The sequence below is a fragment of the Quercus robur genome, chromosome 9 (genome assembly GCF_932294415.1).
Source record: "Quercus robur chromosome 9, dhQueRobu3.1, whole genome shotgun sequence".
Taxonomy (NCBI): domain Eukaryota; kingdom Viridiplantae; phylum Streptophyta; class Magnoliopsida; order Fagales; family Fagaceae; genus Quercus; species Quercus robur.
In genome coordinates, this window is record NC_065542.1 from 16,046,320 (window position 1) to 16,070,524 (window position 24,205).

Genomic DNA, 24,205 nt, shown 5'->3' on the forward strand with positions numbered 1-24,205 from the left:
AAGACAAAATGGTCATTACCCATGGGCAAGTCATGGGCTAAGGTTTTCTTTTTCGGCTCAACCCGACCCAGCCCGTTAACTAATTAATAGCCTACTATGCCAAGCCCATTATGCTCATGGGCCAAATAAAAATGGGTCGGGTCGGGCCAACCCATCTAAAATGTTTATGTTATCAAAGTTTTAATGAACAAATTAAAAACCTTTAAACTTAATATACTAAAACTGACAATGAATTAAAAACTTGGGGACATTTATTGAATATTATATTTTTCTTGATAAAAATTGTAAGGACACAATTTGTAGCGACCCAAAAAAGATATTGGGTTCGTACATTTAAGGGCCCAAACAATATCATTTGTAGAGCGTGGGCTTGAAAGGTTAGGCCTGGGTCACTGAACAGCGGTTAGCCATGGTTTCTATAGAAATTTACATGAAGGTGAACTTGACGTATCTAGCAAGACCTTCTTCTGATGCGGCATGAGTGGTTCCGGTCTTTAGACCTCGTCCGAGGAGCTTAGTGTTCTTATTATTCTCCTTGTTTAAGACTTTTTGGTCTGGGGAACCCTCCCCTTCTATTGGTTCTTTTTCCCTTTTATACTAACATTTACCCTCCTTCCAGTGTTCACGTGTAAGCTCTATTAGGCCATACCTAGAGTGGTTGGGGGTGGTTGTAAAAGTTGAATAGCATGGTGAAGAGCATGGACTTGTCAAACGCAGAGTTCTTTATGGCAATATTGGCAGCTTTTTCACTTGGCCTGTTCCTGCACTGAGCTCGTCCTTTCCTTTAGGGGCTCTATGGGGTGTCGAGTATAAGATCGTCCTCAGCCATATACTTAGGCCTTTTTTGGACTTTCATTATGTGTCCTCGGCAATAGTTCTCCTCGGCTCAGGTCTTGGGCCCTAATGTAAAGTAGGCCAGGGTCATAAATTCTCTGGCCCCACAAAAATTTAAATAAAAAAATGGTCATGTTAACGGATACTCTTAGGGCAATTATTAATAAATCATTTTAGGAAATTTTGAACTCCACTTTTATGAGAAATAGAAAAAGTTGTAAAAATAGTAATTGTATTTTTCTTTTCCCATCAAAATTTTCTTAAAATAATTCACTAACAAATGTTCTTAGGATATTCTTTAACATTCTCCATTAAAAAAATAATCATGTTAACGAGTGCTTTAAGATAATTGTTAATAAACTATATTAGAAAAGTTTTTAACACCATTTTTATAAAAAATAAAAATAAAAAAAATGTCAGAAAAATTAATTATTTTATTATTATTTCATAAAAAGTTTCTAAAAATATTTTCTAAATCAATACGAGCAGGGGATTTATTAATATTTTCCTTTAAAAAAAAGTTTTAGTAAATGTGTGCCTAAGGCTCATATTAACAAAACCAATTTTGAAAAAGTTTAGTAGGAAGTCAAAACTTTTTCAATTCTGGATAAATTTTTTCTAAAATTGGTTTATTAGTGGCACGTGAGTAAAATCCTTAAATATATATATATATATATATATATATATATATATGTGTGTGTGTGTATGTGGGCGAGAAGGGTTTCTACTTTCTAGCTAGTTCTTCGATTGACTGAGGGTTTTGGTGAGGAAGCAGAGGGGAGATAGAAAAGTAAAAGCTTCTTCTTCTTCTTCTTCTTCTTTCTTCAGCAGTCAACAATGGCCGATGAAGATTACAATGATTTGGACATGGGGTTCTCTCTCTATCTCTTTCCCACAACCACACACACACACACACACACACACACACACACACACACATATATATATATATATATATTTTGCGTTTCATCTTTTGCATTTGATTCCTATTTATATGAGCTACGTTTACGTTTGGTCAATGAATTAGAAAAAAGAAACCAAAATACTTTTTTTCATTTTCTTTCTTAAAAATTTTCCATGGCCTTGTATCATGAAAACTGAACCTAAGACAATCTTTTAGTACGTTTATGATGTATAGAACATGTTCGGATTGAGTAAGTTTCTGGGTTTTTTGTTTTGTTTTTTGGGTCAGATTTAGTTTTGATGGTATATAGTTTTTTGGGGTCAGATTTAGATTTGATGGTATATAGTTTTTTGGGGAAATTAAAGTTTCTGGATTGGGTTTTTTTTTTTTTTTTTTTTTTGGGTACTTTGTGTTGTGAGAGATGGGTATGGGATATATCTGATTTCAGAGTTATTGATTGGATGATGGGAATGCGGTTGGTGCTCGTTATATTTATCAGTGATTGAATTTTCTGTAGTAGACTTTTTTTTCCCTACTTATTTTTGGGGTTCTAGACAGATTGGTATTATTTATTTACATTCTTTTAGGGGTTTTTAATAATTAAGGTAAGAAGGTGTTGCAGTTGCAGCTCTTTAACTTTCTGTTGCTCTGTGAAAGCTTCAAGTTACATATGTAATGGCGGCCAAACTTAGGGCTTATTTGGATGTGAAAATTAGACTGATTTTGTTCATTTTCACTTGTTAGTCTTGTATTATAGACGATTGTGTGTGTAATAAATGGTTTAGCAAAAGATAAATTCATAAAATATATATATATATATATATATATATATATAAAATAAAAATAAAAAATAAAAACTATTAGTAACTGTATTTTGAATCAATTTTTCCGTGATTTGTAGGTCGAAGGATTGGATTAAAAGTTTTAAACCTTGAAATTATAGAATAGATTATGTCATCTATATGACATGAGATTGGATGAATGTGATAAGTTAGCACCAAAATAACTCTCTTTGTTTTTGAGCTTGTGATGTCCTAGATATAGAATGGCAGAAAAGAATACATGTTTCTGATCCCAATTTTGTTAGTCTGTTGAGAATTTACGGCTAACCCTAAATATTTGGAAAAAAAGGCTTGATTGTTGTTGTTTGATGTGCATTATTTATGATAAACACTGTCACTGGTACGGATAGAGTAGACACAATATTGATTTATTGAATTTTGTGGGGAACTTAAAGTTTGCAGAGCTAGAGATAAAACTAATGTGCTCATCCTCTTAATTGAGGGTATTTGTGATACCCAAAAATTGTGGTATGGTTTGTGCAAAAGAACCTCAACTTGATCATTATGGGAATTTGGGTGCCTTTTGGTGAGTTTAAGATAGTGTGGGTATTCTTGGAATGATGTTTATTTCCATGTGATATTATGTTAAGAATGTTACACCAAGAGGATCCATTGCTAGTCAAAAAATGGAACGGCACGATGAGTTTTGAAAGAAAGGGGTTGGATGAAAGTTATTCAGTTGCCACCAGCCCATAAAAGGTCCAATTCAAATGCTCTAAATGGGCTTTTGAGGCCATATGTACTGTCCTAGAAAGTTACCTGCCTGATTTCTTCTTTTGGAGGTGTCTATTCTATAGATCCAATTGAACTGCTAGCCTGGAGTCTGTGACTGTGATTATCATTTTTTCTGGAATTAATGCTTGTCTGAAATCTAACTAAAATTAGGAAAAACCTTGCAGTAACATATTTTGTTTAGCCTGCATGGGACTTCACTATGTTAAAACAATGCTTTTTTAGCTACTTCATATTTCTGTTGAATGGACACTTCCTAATGAGTGCAGTGCTAGCATTGGCAGTTTTTAAGAGGCAATCTTTTCAATCTAAACATAATTGTTTTTTATAAGTGAGTTTTGGCCCCAAGTGGGGGAGTAGAGGGGATATTTGAACTACTGATGTCTGCCTCACGAGGCGTGGTCCATAGCCGTTTGTGCTACCTGTTGGGGTTATAATCACATCTTCTTAGTCTGTTACTATCTTACTTCTTTTTTTCTTTTCTTTTTTTATTCCAGATACTGTCTTACATTTTATTATTACTATCATGTCCACGAGTTCCAATTCTTGATAAATCTTATGCTTGTTGAAGATGCCCCCCACCCCCCCCCCCCCCCCCAAAAAAAAAAATATATATATATATATATATATGTATATATGCATTACCTCCCCACTTTGGACTTTGGAAGGTGAAATCCTGGCTCTACATTGCAAGACACACAAATTTTCTCCATCCATTTCTCTCATAGGGTGCAAATATCGCTTAGTAATTGTAGTCTCATTCTGATTGCTTTCAAAAGGAAAATGCAATAACTTTTCACATAGCTCTCTTTGTCACAATCTCTCTTTTTAATACTAAAACTTTAAAATGACACTAGAATCACAGCTATTTTTTGACAAAGTCTGTAATTGCAAGCAATGACAATGATACATGCTGCATGGCATGAGTTTATGTTCACTAATTAGTTGCCTAAGTTGTCCCTGTTTCACTTTTAGTTCTCACATAGGTCATGAAATGTTGAAACATGATTCTTATGATTAATTGTGATTTTTTTAAATGACAGCAGTTTTGATACAGATGACCACTCAAATGTCTGTCCCTTGAAACCTTATTGATTCATTGCAATAATTCTAACTTGAATAACTTTGCATATGTCTATGCTTGGCATTGGTGGCTCAAATCTTTCTAGAACTGTATTTTTTTTTTAATAATCCTGTTAAAAAGTTCCTTGCAAATGTTTTTGCTGCAGATATGAGGATGAGCCACCAGAGCCCGAGATCGAGGTAAAGGATCATTTATTTGATTTCCTTCCTGAAAGAATATGATTGAAGAAAATATTTACCTTTTTAAATCAGTTTGATTAATATATTGGCTGAATGATGGACAGGAAGGTGCAGAGGAGGATCTAGAGAATAATGCCAATGAAGACGTTCCTGGAGACCTCGTTGAAGGTGAGGATAAAGAAGAGCCGGAACCAGTTGAACGTCCTCGTAAGACCTCTAAATATATGACAAAATATGAGCGCGCTAGAATATTGGGTACCCGTGCTCTGCAGATCAGGTTTTCTTCCTTTTTTGTTTGGCCTGACTGTCTAAATTTTACACTAATCAAGTTGGGTGGATTCCATAATGTATCTCCTTCTCTTTGAGCAGTATGAATGCACCTGTGATGGTCGAGTTGGAGGGTGAAACTGATCCACTTGAGGTTAGATTCTCTAACAACCATGTTGGATGACATTTTAAAGGCAGATCCATTTATTCTTCTCATTGATTAGTCAGCATACCCTTTGCCAAACCCAAGGAATGATGCTATCAAATCTCCAACCTCCTCACTTTATTGACATGCATAAAGTTGACATTGTTGTATTTATGGGCCGACTGTTGGGTTCTTTTATAAATCAATATATTTTGGTCAGAGAATGTGTACGAGAAGTTCTCTTTTCTATCTCCAACTAAAACAGGGCATCTATATTAGAGCATTAGAGTTTGCAGTTACTCAAATTATCTACTAATATTCAACCATTCTTATTCTTCAAAGGTCTGTCTAGAATAGGTGATAGGTTCACTTTTATAGGATGATAAAGCAGAGTTTCCCTTGCGTGTCGTAATCTAATATGTTTCAAGATAAGAATGGTAAAATCTTTTATAGCTAAATTTTTTTGATCTTATTTGGGGTATGTCAGTGTGTTTGTATTAGAAGCAATAGTGATACCTTATTTATATATTTCAGATTGCAATGAAGGAGCTTCGTCAGCGGAAAGTACCCTTCACCATCCGCCGCTACCTGCCAGATGGAAGGTAAGGTTCTTAATTCAAAGTTTCTTATATTTTCCCTTGTTTTCATAGAAAATTGTATTCTAACACTTCATCTTCACATTATAACCTAAGAAAAAATGTTTGGCATTAGTGCTTCTATGTGAGAGTTGCCTTCTCTTATTTTTTTCCTTTTTTACGTGTGTACATGTCCTTCAAAATTTGGGAATATGGTTTTTTGTTGTTGTGTGTCTGATATATTCTTCTTTGTTTTATCTGGTTGTATGATTTTAACAGTTATGAAGACTGGGGAGTTGATGAATTGATTGTGGAAGACTCATGGAAGAGGCAAGTGGGGGGCGATTGATCTGCTCTTGGATCAGTCATTGATGGACTATGGGAGTTCTGTATGATGTGAATTGAAAAGTTTGAAGCTCCTTTCTCGCTACTGATTTCTGTGTGTAATCATGAATGTGACTGACATTTAATATGTAGTGACTGTTAAAACTCTTTTGTGTGTATGTGCCCGCGCGCACAAAGAACATGATACATGAAGGAATGGAACCTTTCTCCCAAAAAAAGAAAAATGTACATGTAGAATAAAAGTGTAAATTCCTCTCGGTTAATGAGGGGAATGAAGTGTTCCACAATCCATTCACTTACACCCCAAAACACACGCAGTCCTCTCTTGCTATTTTCCAAAAACAAATGAATTATCAATTAATTCATTGGATTTACTATTATTATATATTTATATATAAGAAAAGGGAGTAGCATGTTGTATTCAGACTACTCCTGTAACCTAAACGTAGCTCAGGTTTCAAACTATGACCTCTAAACATTACTCAAGTATTTCACCCAAAAAAAAAAAAAACAGTGCTCAGTTCTCAAACTTCAATGGCTAATCATGGTGATGAAGTGCATTCTTTTTTATTTGGTCACGTGATGTTGATACTCTTCCCCAAATAGGTATGAGTTGAATCAGACACCATCATCGCATTTTCATACAATTTCAAGGTGAGTTCCGTTTCGAGTATGCATAATTTCATAATTGATTCATTGATAAAGAATAAACTGCTCTGGCCCAAAAAAAAAAAAAAAAAAAAAAAAAAACCCAAAACATGATTGGGATGGAAGAATGCTTTTTGTCCTTTACAAATTACAATCAACTGAAACTCGAACACAATTATCAAAAGGTCAAGAAAGCTACATGTCCAACCAAAATCTTCACTCCGGTATGGCTCTTACCTGGAAACTAAGAGCATCCTCACAGGTACTCTCTTATTTATGATTGTTACATTTTGGGTTCACAATTAATTTAGTCCATACACTTTTTTAAGATAAAAATATAGAAATTGTATTAATAATTTAATATATTAATACTTGTACAAGTAAAGAATGAGCTTGACAACTCATTTGGGGGAAAAACACCAGCAAATAAATTGCTGGAATAATTTTTATATTTTGGTAACAATCAATTTGGTCCATATTATTTTCAACTTATAATCAATTTTCACGTAAGCATTTTCCGTTAGCGAGTTAACAGTAGGGACCAAATTGACTGCAAGTTGAAAATAACATGAACCAAATTGACTGCTATCAAAATGTAAGAACCAAAAATGATTTCTACTGCCCTGTATGAAACACTTATAGATGAGATGGCAAACAGTCAACCAAATTCCAGTCGGATGGATGAAAGGAAAGCAAGTAAAGGGCTCTTCAATTTGGAAAAGAAACTGACTTCTACTGCCCTGTATGAAACACTTAGATAAAATGGCAAACAGTCAACCAAATTCCAGTCGGATGGATGAATACCCACCCATTGTCTGGGAATTGTATTATGGAATTTTTGGTGGAGAGCTTGATGAAAAGTGGGTAACTAAGAATTTAATTTAGTTTCTTTACTTAATAAAATAAACAATAGACAATCTTGTTCATAAAGTTTACTGTTAAAATAAATTCTGCTAATGCTTGTTTGATTATGTTTAAGGGAAATGTTGGTCAATCGGATTCAACTTGTAATCACAGTTATCAAAGTCACCCCTCACAATTAGCTGTGGATGAAGCTCTATCCAGATCCTTGGAGAATATGAACTTTGGAACTGCAGCTGGTAAGAATTCATGTAATTCTCTTGGAATTTTTCTTTAGAACTTTCAGATTAATTTTGTAATTTTCATGCACAAAGGGAGGTTGCATCAATTTATGTGTTGGCATTCATATCATTCTACTATTCCTTGGCACTTATATGAATATCACACTGGTATTATTTACCATGCTTGATTTGACAAGATGACCATATCTGTTGTGTTCTCTTCACCTCTGATCCTTGTCTTTTCTTTTTGGATAAATATCTGTTATGTTATCTCCTAAACCTCATCCTATCCTATCATTTTGTGGATCAGTTACTGAACCATGTATTGCTATGTCAATTTTTCTACTGGTTCCATGTCTAAACGACTTCGTGTCATTCACTAGCTTGTAAGCCATGCTGCATTTGGCATTGATATCGTTTCGAATATACATCAGGTCTAGATTAAATGAATTTATCTTTACTTGTGGAACATCAGTTTTTATGTAGTTTTTTGACATCTTTTATGTTGTTGGAGGTTGATGCCTTTCATGCCATCAGGTATCACATGTCCATCTTAACTGATGACCAATGATCTCATCAAATATTGGCTTCTAAATATGCATTTGCCCTGAATGTTTTATTCAGAACATTGTCAATTACAACCTTCCTTGAATTACTTTCATCAATTAAATTTAGTGTGTAGCTCTGTAAATGAAATCCTATCTACCTAACGGAGACTGAACAGTTTCTTTTTCTTTTCCTTTTTTTCAAAAAAAAAGTATCATCAAAGGATTTCAGTCATATTAAGGCAACATAGTTCCCAGACTTGAGAGACTTACTTGCTGACACTTCCGAGTCAGAATTTTGATAATATTGAGAATGCTATGTATAGACTCATTTATCTGGTTTTATGGTGAATTCTTGATCGGCAGTGATTATAAGCTTGTGACCTTTGATCGGTTTGAGTTTCTTAAAACTTTTTCAACATCTACCCTAGCACAAATTTCCTATGTGATGAATTTTAGTTGGATGTGGAATTTGATTTTTGAAGTTTTTTTTTCCATGGCAATTGCGTTGGTTTTCTTTATAATGACAATCTGATTCAAGTTTTCCCTAGCCCTTCTTCAGTCTTTTTTACTGTACTTCTAAAGCTTAGTATGCCTTTCTATGTTGAAGTTTGTAACATGAGATTTATGTAAATTTTTCGGGATTGTGAAGTCCTTATATTTATACATTTCATATAGCTTGTGTCTAGATTGCTTATACTAAAAGTAATCCTATTAATCTGCAGGGAACAAGAACGTTAGTTACAGAAACAATCCTTTTGGATCAAATTATGTATGCTACCTTTTACACCTTACCAAAAAAATTATTGTGTATTGAGCTCATGATCTTCTGATTGATAAGATACTTGGTTTTATCTAAAACAACAAAACTTAGTCTCTGTGCACTAATGCAGGCTGAATATCAAGGTAGTATCAATCCAGATCGAATGAGTTATGAGGTAGGTTCACCAATGGAGACTACAGCCTTTTGTATGGTGTGGTCTGAGTTTATTAATATTTCTTCTGTAGAACCTGTTCATGACAAACCAAGAAATTTTGGCCTCCTCAATGCAAACTTTGTTGTATGATGCACTTAATTTCATCAGTGAAACTGTTGAAGAAATATGTCTCAAATTTCCTGCTCAGCCTGATAAAACATTTTTGGGCCCTAGAAGTACTAAACTATCTGGATATGCATCTAAGATGCATGTGTTGAAATACTATAAAGGATTCCAAGGGACTTCATTCCAATTCAAATTAATGCTATTCCAATTTTTCTCATGTTATTGATGTAACTTTGTGCTTGTTATCTTGTTTCAGCAATTGATAAGATTGCAAGAGACTAATGGGAGTGTAAGCAAAGAGCTGTCTGAAAAGCTCCTTTCCAGGTTGCCATCTCACAAATACAAACCAGTGTCATTAGAGGGAAAAGGAAAATCTATATACAAGGATGAAGAGTCAGATTATATAAGCTTTAGTTTTCTGTCACATAGTGTTGTGCATATAACTAGAAAATGTGCACTCTCCACCAGTAATAGTATACACCTTAAGTTGCAAGCTTGTTTCAAGTGAACATGCTTGCTTATTGCATGCTCGCTTGTGTGCATAACCTTGAACCTGTTACCATTAGTCATACTATGAAGAGCAGAATTCTTTGGCATGATTACAAACTTGGCTTGCTAGAAAAAATAGTAAAACAGCTATCACTTAATGACTTCAGGTTTTAATTTGGAAATTCACATAACTCTATGAAGTGATAATACTTTAATTTTTCTTTTTTGAATTTAATTATTCAAGTATTCACATCATTCAGCGTGAGTCACTACAGTTAATAGGAACAAAATTAATACTTTTATGGTGATGTGCAAGTCATTCTTATGATGGCCAGCAGATTAGTAATGGTTTTCCTGAAAACTGAGTTAACTGCTAATAATTTCAAATTATTCCACACTCTTCCTATTTTTTTTCTTCTTCTTTTTTTCCTTCAAAATTGATGATATTTTGTAATAAAGCTTCTGACGTGTCCATGTTTAGGTGCCCAATATGTAAAATGGAGTACAAAAATGGGGATATGCTGATCACTTTGCCCTGCAGACACCAATAACATGACCTTTGCATTAAAAAATGGTTAAGAAATAATAAGGTAAGTCATTTTTCATTTTGTTTTGATGTCTATATATACTGAGACCAGTCCTTGCTTACATTACTATCACTGAGTTTACAATGACCCTCATATAATTTTTAGTAATAATTCTTATCGAATATCATTCGCTATCTTAGAAGTATCTATGTTACTTTCATATAGTGTACTTCCTCTATCTCTCTCACAGAATTGCTGTCTCTGCAAGTGGGAGTTGGATTTGTCTATTGGGCTTTGTGGAGTCTAGTTTTATTTGATCCGGTTTGACGATCCAATCCAACCCAAATAATGTTGCATGGTTTTTAATAGGAGATTTTCTAAGATTTAATCCATAGAGTGGAGGCTTGGGTTGATAAGCCCAAGCCAAAGCGCTCATGGATAAGCCTTTCGGCGTTGCCCCCAGGAAAAATTTTCGGCCCATTTTGTAACCCATTGTGAATCTTGTACGCAGGATGTAGAAAACGCAATTTTTTTATTAAGGTTTGTGTGGTCGTGTTTTTGAGAGAGAGGAAAAACTGTAGCCGCACTCTGTATTTTTTCCTAATAATAGTGAAATTCCTGCAACTCCATGGACATAGGCAAATTGCAGAACCACGTAAATATTATCTTGTACGTATGATTATTTTCTTTGGCATGTGTTTTTACTATTATTTTTTGTTTTTCACATGTTGGGAATTCGGGTTAATTCCCTACATTGTCTTGACCAGGGAAGGTTGGCATGGGAGGAGTCACAATTACTGGTCCCAATAAGTTTGCGTAGACAGGGTCTTTTTATTTTAGCTAATCAAATTTAAGTTGAACAAAGAAGTTATATACAGCTTAGTGATTTCTTCAATGAGAGCACAAAATCTTTTCCAAAAAATATTATCCATAAAGAATTATTTATTGTAAAAGTTTGTTCATTTTGTTGATAGAAATAAATGAGTTGGCCGTAGGACAATGCAGAAGCTCATTCTAGCTGAAGGGCCATCCTTCAAATCATAATCCATTCCTTTTTTTTTTTTTGGTTCTTTTCTTGGGTAGAGGGGAGGGGAGAAGACTTTTTGGCTCCTTATTATGAATTCGAGCAGCTATTATAAATTATGTGTTTGTGTAAGCAATAAGATTTGAACCTATATTATTGGCTCCATTATATATATAGTGGCTGTAGATTGCAATTAGGGCAAGACAATGAGCAAAAATATAGACTATGTAGTACGAGTTAACTATCCTACTCAACAATCAACATCTAAACTTATAGAATGAAAAGTCATGGGCAATGTGTTTAACTTCCTTCTATTGCAATAATAGAGGGTGAGGTTAACTATTCAAAACTTATTAAGTGCTTGCTTAATTCACCAATTTATAAATAAATAAAAAAATTATAATAATTAGATTTATGAGGATGACTAAATTTATTGTACTTGGCAATTGGCATAGTATGGATAGTGAAATTTTTGCTGATCCATAATTTTATGGCTATTGCATTAAATTCAAAAAGTAGAAGCATAAAAAAAAATTGTATCCATCCTTGGAGAAGAAGAAAAAAAAAATATATATATATATATATATATTATTTTTTTTTCTTTTTACTAACATTTATGTATATTAAAACTTGAACTCTATTCTAAGATGGGCTTCAACTTCTTGTAAAAAAAAACCCATAAATATATTGGAAGAAATAGTTCATTCGAGGGGATGACTTTATTGAGTACCAAAAGTAACCGGCCATGCATATTCAACAGCTTTTCTTTCTTTCCAACTACCTTTCCATGAAGATGAATTTAAGCTTTGCTGCAGCCAAAATGTAAATAACATACATTTGTAAGATTTCTCAAGAGCGAGTAACATATTAAGGTGGATGAACCCAAGTACTTACTTCACAGCAACTCTACTCCAACCCACTTGACAAGTATGTAATACACTATTCTAAATTTCTAATGCTTGTTTTATTGGGTTGCTTGACATTTATAGTTCCTCTATCCTATGAGAATTCTATTGGCTTTGGCTGATTGTAGGCCCTACTGATACTTTGTTTTTTCTTCCTCCATTTTCCTAGTGCTCATTGACTTGGGATAAACCATTTGATGCTTATTCTCAAACTGTCACATCCTTTAATAAATAAAAAGTATTACATTTATAATATTTTCACAATAAATTATTCGTGGTAAATTTTATTAATTTTAATTTTAATTTATTACTAAAATTTTTTTTTCTTCCAGTAACAATCAATGGCAATTTGCCACTTAAAATTTATTGTGAAAATATTGTAAACATAACATTTCTCATAATAAATTAATAAAATTAACTAAGAACAACCGATAAGAATTTGTTTTCTAGTATTTGGGATGAAACTTGCCTCTTAGATTACTAAATAGTACATACTCCAAATGCTGGGGAAGGTTGTGACCTTTACCATTTATTTAATATCCATGTGAATTGCAGGGCTTAACCAAGTATACACAATTTGATTTGATGAATTTCATTTTCCACTCAAATGGCTTTTTTTATTACAGTTTTTTTTCCCCGTATTTGATCTATCAATTAAAATTAATTAATGTGATCATCCATTTCGAAAATATTCCACAAAAGGTAGGGACAAGTGTATGAGAATCATATGCTAGGCTTCACATAGAATTCTAGAAAGAATCGAACCCAACAAATTAAGTTTCACAACTTATGTTTCAGGAACTAGTGGATTCTTAGGCCACCAATGAAACTTTAAGAAAGAAAATTTGGAAAGTTGGTTTCAAAATTAATTACCTATCGCTAATTGTATTGTAATTAATTACCTATCAAAAAATTATTTCTCAATACAAGATAGAATTTTTACTTTAGCCTAATCTAAGTGTATATGTGTGTGAAACTCCTTCTTGGAGACTTGAACCCCGGCTCTTGCCCCCACACCCCACAAGTAGTTATACCTGTGGAATGACCACCGCACCAAGAGTGCGCAGTGGTAATTACCTATCAAATTAAGTTGAAGCAACTCCTACAAAAATTCACACATATCAATGCCTTAAATAGACACTTGTCAAAGTTTATATTTTAAATAAAAATTTTCTTGTCAAGATTAAATTTTTTACCAAATGGCCACTTGACATGTGTGCATATTACAGGAGTTACTGCAACTTAGTTTACAGCAAATCTTTGCTCATATCTTTCGCTCACAAAAAAAAAAAAAAAAAACTTGATATATTCAAATTTTTCAGAACAAATGAATAATGATTGGACTTTGGGTGGGGTTGGCTGGCAAGAAGGCACACAGCCGAATTAAACAATGTACACACAATAAAGAAAAATAATAATTTTTTCTCAAAAAATAAATTAGAAAAGAGGAAAAATGTTTATAATATTAGAAAAACTAAAAGAAAAGTGGGGAAATAGGAACTAGAGTTAATAGCACTAACAATTGTTTGTGGGCATTTCTACCTTGAAGACAATGGGTTTTTGGAAATCTTGGATGATCTAGAAATGTGGAAGGAAAAACTAACTATTTTTTTATACGGCAAAGCTTTTTTTTTTTTTTTTTTTTTTTTTTGAATAACAGTTTTCAGTGTTTAAACATTGAAAATTGTTATTTAAATACATGTAACAAACGGACATGTTTTTTTAGGGTATAATTGCTACTTGTCACATCAACAATTGCATGCAGAACCTTATTACTCTTGGAAAGTCACTGTGAGGTAATGCTTATATTGAGCATTTTTGGTCTAATCTATAACAATAATAATATTAAAGGTCCATTTGGATACAGCTTATTTTGCTGAAAACTGAAAACACTATAATAAAATAATTTTTAAATGTGTGAATAGTATCGTAAAGTCTATTTTTAATGAAAAAATTATAGAATAAAGAGGTTTGTGGGTCCCGTGAACAGTACACGGGACCCATTGAAAACTGAAAACAACCCCAGAAAAGTGCTTTTCCCAAAAAAAAAAAAATTGAAACGCAGACGTCTACTGCAGACGTGTATCCAAACGCATACTAAGTTAATGTTTGGATAGCATCTGCGTCCAGCGTTTCACCTTTTTTTTTTTTTTTGGAGAAATGGTTTTAGCTTTTCCAATGGGTCTCGTGCATTGTTCACAAGATCCACAAATCTCTTTTTTCAACAAAACTTTCATTAAAAATGGGTTTCACAGGACTATTCACACATTTAAAATTATTTTGTTACAATGTTTTCAGTTTTCAGCAAAATAAGCGATATCCAAACACATATTAAATTAAACAAGTGGGATTTTTTTTTTTTTTTTTTTTTTAAAGAAAGGGATTTTGGGTCTAAATCTAATCAACCATGCAATAATGAATTTGATCAATTTCTGTCTCTGACTGTGTCACAAACTTGTGGCCTGTATGTAGGCGCGCGTGCTGCTGACTCAACTGCACATCAACTAGATTGTTCTAAACTAGACATGATTCACGTGAACTAGTGGATTCAGAGATTCTCATTTATTTGTATATTTTGAAGAAAAATCTTTTTTTCATTTTAATATATTAATGTTTGGAATGGCTTATATTTTATGATTCTTTTAAAAAATATATGGGACGTGCTTAATTAAGATTCATTTGTATGCTGTCTCTATTGTTGGTTTCGGTTGGAATGTTTCCTCTAGCTTGTGCTGGTTGCTCCAATTGTATACTTTTTATGGTTGAATAAAATTCTGACGTTTTATCACTAAAAAATAAAAACTCTTTTGCGATAAGTGATGTTTGAATATACTGTACTTAAAAAAAACAAAAGTGAGACTTTAGAAATTTATAATTAATCAACCAAATAATTTGGATTTTAAACCTTCTCAAACACACATTTACATTTCTCAAACAAAACAAAAACACACACACATTTATATATGTATATATATATATACATCTTTTTTGGGTAAGTCACACACATTTACATTCTCTTCAAAATAAAAAACACACACATTTACATTAATCAATGGTTTTTTTTTTTTTTTTTAGAATGTTGCTTTATGCTTGTTCATAGCTAGGAGACAAATCTAGATCTTGAAAGTGTGTGGCACAAAACACGAGGGAGTAGGGACCAACTTGTCCCTAACTTTAGGTAAGCAAATTATTTATTGTGGTACAATGATAAATCAAGTGGGCAAAAAGAATTATGTTTTTGTGCAACCAACTCTCCGGGCGGATAATACTTCTTTGGGTAAAAGAAAAAGAAAAAATTATTTCCAAGATTTGGTTTAATGTTAAGCATTGCTGACACTTTTAACGCAAACTACACCCGTTTGAAAGTTTCAATAATCCTCTAAATTCTTTGCTTCTTTTTCTATTTCGTTAGCTGTTTATCTACTATATATATTTGTTAGTTAGATACTCTCTTGTGCATATATATAATTAATACAATACAGTCACAATGAAACATGTGCAGTCAAGATTAACTATCGTCAAAGGAATCCAAGTTGTTTTATAAAATTCAATTCTAAAAAAGTTAATTAATTTTAAAATTTTAATTAATTTAAAAGAATATATAAAAACAAATAAACTAACCAACTAAAAAAGACAAAAAAAAAAAAAAAATCCAAACTCACGGTAGTCTGACGAAAAGATTTCTAATATAAACTTTGAGGTATTGAATTTAAGAAAAATTAGAGTTGTAATTTTAGTAAAATTTATTAACTCATCAAGCTAAAGCTAAAAAAAAAAAAGGATTAGTTACTCCCTCTTTTAATTTTTATTTAATGTGAGACTTTATTTACACATGTATATTCAACAATACACACACAATTTTTTATATAAGTATTATATGTAATATATATTAGTACATAAATTAGACAATATTTTATGCATTCTATGATGTGTAAACAAAAAAATATTAAATTCAATAAGAATATAGTATAAAACACAAGTTTTACCCCTTCAATCCCAACATGCTACGTAATCATATCACATATTAAAGAATAAGCTCAACCACACTCAATTAATTTTAATATTCATTTAAAAATCCAACTTAACTGTAAGTTTATTAAGATGTTATTACGTGTGGTAAAATATATTAATTTTTAAGTAAAAAGTTGATGTGACAATCTATTATTAGATAGTATTGTAAAACATGAATTTTACACCTCATCTTTATCAAATTCGGATTCAAACATAAAAAGTTGCAAAATATCTCAAGTTTTTTTTTTTATTACATTAAATTGAAAGTGGGAATTGAATCCAAGATATCACCATTATAAAATTTCTAAAATGATTTTTGAGAAGTAAATCACTAAAGATTAGAAAAATAGATTTGAGATTTTTTTTTCCCCAAGGGATTTGGGAAAATTTTCCATTAGTGCATCACGTGGGAAACTGAACATAGAAAGTGTAGGTCATCATTATCTCAATGCCGTCGATCCCCCTATTAGAGAACATCATCAAATTTCATGCATCGCAATTAACGGTTTGTTCATTTTTTTTTTTTTACCTTTCAGTGCTATTTGATCTTCTTGCCGACAAGCGTATCTTTCCATAGCACATTGTATATTGTCTAAAAACAAAACTATGAGAAGGAGCAATAAGCATAAAAGGATCTATACTTTAACCAAAAAACAAAAACAAAAGAAGAGAAAAATAATGTGAAAAGACGCGGGAATCAATGAAGTACGTAATAAAAAAGCAAATTGTTTAGACTAGTCTATTTCGCAAACAAGAGTCAAGCTCAAATCTAGATTTAAGCTCAAATATAACTGTGTGCTCAAACAAACTAGTGAGCATGAGACTTGACTTAAATATATATAATATTTATATTTATACATATATCAAAAATATTTATATGAATTTGAGATTGAATAGTGTGTGTTTGTAAATAAGTTTTTAAGATATCACATCATTATTGTAATTTATGGATAATATAGATCACCTATATCCTAGGAAAAATGCTATATATTTTTTAACAATATAAGGTTGGTAAATGAATCCATTTTTAATAATTTCATAACGAAAACTATTATATCTAATTAACTAAAATTATAAAACTTCAACTACAATTTAGTTATTAATTAGTAGCATAGGTTTGGGAATAAATAAAAGATTGTAGTTGTGATGGTTTACCATATATGGATAAAGTATATATAAGTTAACAAAGTAATTGTAGACAAACTTGAGCTTGCTTAATAAGAAATTGAACCAAACTTGAACATGCATGTACTCTCACTTGGCGATGAGTCAAGCTCAATATGTGTTTGAAATAAAACTAAATATGAACCAATTTTAAACTTTTAATACTTAACTAAACTCAATTGGTTTATTGTCCTAATTACATTTGTTGAATGTTCATAGAGCTATTGGCAAGTTCATCTATAGTTACCATGAAGAAGTTTATCCTCGTATAATATATGTGTTTTGTATAATATTATATATATATATATTAATTTTTTCATTATATTGATAGAAGATTTCATAATAACGAAACACAAAAGATAAAGTTTTCCTTCAAATTAATTTGGAAATATTTCCTTAAATTCATTAAGTGGCAGTTCATAAGATCATACACATGAATTAAATAACACGATTCATTAAATCATTTAAACAAGTCACATAATAATAAGTTATGTCATGTGATTAAAAGTATATACAAATAATCTCTTAAGTTACACATAAAAGAGTTTGAAATTCAATGCAAGTTCATTGCTCACTAAAACTATGTTCGTCTTTGTTGGCCTGTTTTGATAGTTTATTAATTAACTTATTTGTTTGTATATCTCAATTTTCACTTCTTGGAATTTTTAACAAAAATTCCCATAGTTTAAGTTTCTCCTCTCTCCCAACTTTTAAATTATTAAAAAATAATAATAATACAACCACGCTCTCTTACCCCTCAATTTTTTATCCACATTAAAAAAAAAAAAAAAAAAAAAACCAAAACAAGCCATACCAAATCCACAGATCCACACTACTATTTAAGGCTCCATAAAGCTACGAACTTGTTCCATTCTTCCATGAATTATTGCTTGGCCACTATTTTTCCACACTCCCCTTAAACGTGTGAGAATAACATATCATTATTCCCACAGAAACATATTCCATGCACACTCATATACACGTTCCTTTTAGAAAGCTATACTTTTAATTGTCCTTTTTTTTTTTTTTTTTTTTTTTTTTTTTTTTTTTTATTCTTTGACCCTTTGGGCAATTGGGCTTTGTCTCTCTCTCTCTCTCTCTTTCTTTTCTTATGAGTTATGCCACATGCCCAAGAACTCTGCCTCTATACACAAGAAAATGGCAGCATCGATCATCACCTCTCTCAAACCCTTTTTCTCATCTACTAATCTATCACCTCCTTCTCTACCTTTGAACCTCTTTTTTCAATAAGCTTTGGGTTTTTTCTTTTCTTTTCTTGAAAGTCTTTGTTATTGTTTATGGGGGCTGCTTTCTCTGGTCTTGGAGCAGAGAGTAATGATGGAGGCTCTCTTCCATCGAAACCTAGTCTTGGTGACCTGCCAGAGAATTGTATCTCATCCATTCTTATGTACTTGGATCCACCGGAGATCTGTAAATTGGCAAGATTGAACCGTGCTTTTCGTGGCGCTTCTTGGGCTGATTTTGTGTGGGAATCAAAGTTGCCTTCAAATTATAAGTTTCTTGTTAGAAAAATTCTTCATGAAAGCCCTGAGAACTTGGCCAAGAAAGAAATTTATGCAAGACTGTGTCGATCCAATCGATTTGATAATGACACTAAGGTACATCTCTCTCTCTCTCTCTCTCTCCTTTGTTGATGATTGGTGGTAGACTGGTAGATGAGTAACAAAGTGCTTAACAATGAGTCGATGACATAGATCGATTTCAGTAGATAGACATAGTGTGTTTTCATTTTCAGTCATCTACTTACAAACAATTCATTCCCTAAACCTTGAGAGCTTCCTAGTTTCTTCATTATAATGTCACAAATTCTAGCAACTTATTCTCTCTATAAGATGAAAAAATTAGGTCAAAAAAATATATTGTTGGTCCCTCAACTTTAGTTTAAGAGCAAATTTTGTACCAGCTAAGTGATCCATTCTAGGACCAACAAATTTATTTTGCCCAGAAGATTGTAACAACTTTCCTTATGTGGGAAAGATTAGCAATAGCTTCTCCTTCTACTTTATATATATATATATATATATATTAACAATGAGTTCAAAATAATCTTCTTCTTTTTTCTTTTTTTAACTGTAGGAAGTTTGGCTGGACAAGAGGAGTGGTAAGGTTTCTATCTCAATTTCTTCAAAGGCCTTGAGGATAACGGGGATAGATGATCGAAGATACTGGAATTATATTCCAACTGAAGAATCCAGGTGAAATATTCAATTCTATGAGATTGTTTTCGTTGGATACGACTTGGGTTTCTGTGGAAATTATTGATCCCTTCTTGCTTAAATATATATTGGAATATCAATTTCATAGAAATTCAAGTTTTTTTAATTACGTATATATGTTTTTTTTTTTTTTTTAACTTTTTGTTCTGTTTCCAAATACGATTGTTTTACAAGATGATCTAGTAATCATGTTCAGAACTCGATTTAAAATTATTACAATTAAAAGCTTTCGCAAATTTATCTCGAAAGAGCCCAAGGCGATCATAAAGCAAATGTCAGAATTGCAATTCTGATGTTTGAAGCGCCGAGATAGATCGGTTTTTTTTTTTGGTACCGTTGGTTTCAAGATGTATATGATTTTTTATTAAAAAATAAAAACTCACACGCAAAAGAAAAGAGAATATCATTTATATAAATATATATATATATCCCGAAAGTCATTGAAGTTGAAGGGTTCGTTTGGTAATGTTATTCTATTAATATTATTTAAGTACTGTAAAAATACGTATTGTATTATTTAAATAACGAAAACTATTGTTTAAATAACACAACCAAACATCCCCTAAAATATAATTGATGCCTGTGCAAAAGAAACCAACAGATACTGCGTGTCCAGGAGAAAAGTAAATTCAAACATTAAAAAGTCAAAAAAAGTTCTTGCTTTATTTGATATTTTCTCATGATGATATATTACTTTTTCAAATTCCATTGTAATCAATTGGATTGTTTTCCTATTGACAGTACAATAATGAAATTTATCCCCTTATTATATATATCACACTATCCTCTCGTTAGACCAGGGTGGGAAAATAGAAAGCACTACTTTTTCAAAGTCTAGTAACATTTTTTAATATAATTTCCCTAGCCCTTACCATTGTCATGACTTTTTTTTTTTTTTTTTTTTTTTTGAGAATCCATTGTCATGACTTAAATATAAACAAAAGTATTCTATAAGAAAAAGAGTGCAAGCTAGCGTTTAATTTGCACTCTAGAATAATGACTCACAAAGACTTGATCAATGTGGGTTTCTTATCACAACATTTTACTATCAAACTATATATAAAAATAGATTTCATTTTATTTGGTTAAACGATAGCTTGCCTTGTGACCAAAGTATTCTTTTCCCGTATTAATCTTCTAGTCTTGAGTATGACAACATATTGACCATAAAGATGAACCAAAACAAAAATATTAATCTATTATTATATTCCTTTTTTTTTTTTCTTTTATCTTGGTGTGATCCATGTGGAATAGATTAAATTATTTGCCTTTCAGTTTTATAAATGCCAATGAAGTTGACTGAACATAACATGTTAATTAATTGCTTCCTAGTTTTGCTTTCCTTAAGAAGTTTCTTCCTTCAGTGAAATGTTTGATTTTAACAAACATTTTATAGAGCATATCTTCCAACAGCTTGAAGCATTCCAAGCTTAATCCATGAACCATATTTTCCCCTATTTTATAAATTAGGATTGTTTCAATTTCAATGCCGTCTCAAACTGCATTTTAAATTTTTAATGCTAAATGGGAAACATGGTATATAATATTGGATCTTGTTTGTTGTCACTTTCTCTTGCAATCTTGTATATCATGTTTCCCAAAATGTAAACTAAATATCATTTACTTTTCTTACTTATTAATCTAGATTGCGAGAAATTATTTGATTCACTGGTAGGACGGCTGAAGTGGTCCTCCCAAATAATAAAATAATGTTACTTATGCAAATGTGTAAGTCGGATTCCTAATCAACATAAGAATTAAAACTTTCTCAAAAAAAAAAACATAAGAATTAAAAATTTTAAACAAATTTTTTTTCCACTAGATGGTGTCATATTTGCATAAATAACAACGTTTTATTAGTTAAAATAACCACTTCAACAATCATTCCAATAGATCTAATAATTTCTCATAGATTGCTAATGACTTTTATTAATAAAAACAAAGTTTCCACTAACTTTTCTTGTGATAAACCTATCAACATCATAATTTAAAGAAGAATATAACACAAATGATAATTTATTATATTGAACACTAGAAAAATTAAAATACTTCCAATTATTGATTGGACCACTCCATTATTTTCTTTGTGTGTAGGTTTCAAACAGTTGCATATCTTCATCAAATTTGGTGGGTTGAGATACTTGGAGAATTAGAGCTGGAATTTCCACCTGGGACCTATAGCCTATTCTTTCGGCTTCAGCTAGGCAAAGCCTCTAAAAGATTTGGTCGAAGGGTCTGTAACCTTGACCAAGTTCATGGTTGGGACATTAAACCTGTTCGGTTCCAGTTATCAGTATCAAATGGTCAGCCTGCAATTTCTGAATGTTATTTATGTGATCCAGGCAGTTGGGTTCATTACCATGTGGGTGATTTTGTGATTGAGAATCATAGCATTCCCACAAAGATCAAGTTTTCAATGATCCAAATTGATTGCACACACATCAAAGGAGGTTTATGTGTGGACTCTGTGTTAATATGCCCAAGTGAATTTAGAGAAAGGTACAAAAAAGTTTAGGAAGCACTAACAGGAAGTATAGTAGTTCAGTTCGTACTTCATTTTTTTTTTTTTTTAGTTTAGAATTATTTGCATTTGAAGCAAAGTAGTGTATGCATTTGTTTTTATTTTGTTTCAAATGTTGATTTGGGTGGTACTCTTTTAACAGCGTTGTTAATGTTAAAGAGTACTGGCGTTGTAAAGGAAAATTGGGACACAGAATTAATTGATATATTTGATTGCACAAAAAGCTCTAGTGTGATCTTTAGTTTGGTGGTTGTCTGGTTTGGTTGGAAAACTTGTACCTTTTATCTTTCTTTCCTTTCTAATTCTGTGGGTAGGAGAAATTGACAATTGCCGGTTTGAAAAACTTTCTGGTTGTTGAGGTCAAATAATCTCTCCTTATACTTTTTTAAATGGATAGAATTTTATATTCAGAAATTTTAAAAAAAAAAAATGAAAAAGAAAAGAAAAAAGAATAGAGAATTATAGAGATCCTTGGACCCACAAAATATTTCGTTTGTCCCATCCCTGTTAACGGAAAATAAAGAAATAATTAATATGTTCAGGTTAATTATATATTTTCTTTTTGTTGTTACTATTACTATTTGTGGGGTCAAAAACTCCTTAAATAAAACCCGAATACATATTTTAAGGTTCTAGTCGTCACAATTAATTTAAAACAAAAGGGTAATTTATAGTGGGAGAACTAAACAAGTAAATTAATCCGAGTCTGAATGAACACTTTTCTGATTAATTGATACAAAATACTTTCTTGTCGAGGTTACTAGCACCCTCGGGCAGATGCAATCACTCTCTACAAGTTCTTACACTCTCATTCCTAAAATTTTCCAACCTCCTCTAAGTGTGAGAGAAAGTCCTATTTATACACACAGTCCATACCCTTGATAGTAGGTAGTGATGCTAGATGTTAGAAGATGTTTGTCTCATTAGGCATCTCCTCTCTCATTTCGACGATGAAAATGGACTTTTGGGTGTGTATAGTATTGTTCATGTTGGTCATTCAGTATTAAATGCGACTTGTGTTAGGTGAGAACACTTAATTAATACGGAGGTGACTATTACTTAGGTTGCAAGTCACCTTGCCCACTCTTATTATCCATCGAAAAACAAAGCTCAAAGTTTTGTTCTATTTGTATATATATTTTGAGATTTAGACTACATAGTACATACCCAAAAAAAAAAAAAAAAAAAACGAAACTTTGATGTGGGTTTTCTTTTTTTTTTTTTTTTTTTTTTTTTGGCCTCTAAAAACTAAAAAGTAAAAACATGGTCCGTAGTGCATGACTAGGTAAATTGCTTATGGTCAAGAAAAAGAGGAATCTTTTTTTTTTCTTTATACCACAACACTATTTTTATTTTATTCTTTTAAAATAGCACAATTCTATTTCTAATATTTCAAATAACTGTAGAAAGAGATAAGATTGCGCATTTTATAATTTACCAAAAAAAAAATTCCCAAAAAAAAATAAATTATCAAAAAGAAATTGAAGAATATATATAGAAATAGAATGTTTAGTGTTGCCTCTTAATCTCATCCCTTGAACTACAATCCTAGTGCCGTCACACTATATGTGTATAGGTATTATTATATACACTATTTATAACACGTATCAATTTGTGTGAGGATAAACTCAAAATAACTTAGCCAAAAAGAGAGAGTCAAATGATGATTAATGATTCAAGCAATTTATTAGTTCATCCACAATAGTCCGGCTAAATAATCAAATCAAATTTTCATTTCAACCCTCCCTCCTCTCTCCTCCCCCCACACAAAAAAAATAAATAAATCTTATGACCAAATCCATTGAATTGTGCTGCTTAAGGCAATAGTTTAAGATTTCAGTCTTTGTTGATAAAAGTATAAAACACATTTAAAAACAACATACTTTGTATAAGTTTTTTTTTTTTTTTTTAAATAAAAAAATACAATTCTATAAGAATGATATGGCTTTTAGTATGAAGCTATAAGTTACTTAAAAAATTAATGCAAATGTCAAAGAGTTTTTTTTTTTTTTTTTTTTTTTTCCTAATGGGCTATGATTTACAAGTTTTAAAGTTTAAATTATCCTCAAATAGCATTTCTTGGAGTTTTCAATAAAAATGTC

The 24,205-nt window shown here is 31.7% G+C and overlaps 3 protein-coding genes across 3 annotated transcripts; all 3 read left to right on the top strand.

Annotated features, from left to right (window-relative positions):
• Nucleotides 1-1,536: 1,536 nt before the first annotated feature.
• Nucleotides 1,537-6,194, top strand: LOC126698286 (DNA-directed RNA polymerases II, IV and V subunit 6A-like). Its single transcript, XM_050395410.1, has 6 exons — nt 1,537-1,706; nt 4,542-4,575; nt 4,680-4,852; nt 4,945-4,996; nt 5,522-5,589; nt 5,842-6,194. Exons 1-6 carry the CDS (start codon nt 1,672-1,674, stop codon nt 5,909-5,911), a joined length of 432 nt encoding a protein of 143 aa, XP_050251367.1. The 5' UTR covers nt 1,537-1,671; the 3' UTR covers nt 5,912-6,194.
• A 132-nt stretch (nt 6,195-6,326) lies between these two features.
• On the top strand, nt 6,327-9,910 carry LOC126698287 (uncharacterized). Its single transcript, XM_050395411.1, has 3 exons — nt 6,327-7,655; nt 8,908-8,954; nt 9,076-9,910. The coding sequence occupies exons 1-3, from the start codon at nt 7,526-7,528 to the stop codon at nt 9,247-9,249; spliced, it is 351 nt and encodes a 116-aa protein (XP_050251368.1). The 5' UTR covers nt 6,327-7,525; the 3' UTR covers nt 9,250-9,910.
• Nucleotides 9,911-18,239: 8,329 nt separating this feature from the next.
• On the top strand, nt 18,240-22,344 carry LOC126699666 (F-box protein PP2-A13). The gene is made up of 3 exons (XM_050397619.1): nt 18,240-18,964; nt 19,443-19,561; nt 21,677-22,344. The coding sequence occupies exons 1-3, from the start codon at nt 18,644-18,646 to the stop codon at nt 22,095-22,097; spliced, it is 861 nt and encodes a 286-aa protein (XP_050253576.1). The 5' UTR covers nt 18,240-18,643; the 3' UTR covers nt 22,098-22,344.
• Nucleotides 22,345-24,205: the final 1,861 nt, after the last annotated feature.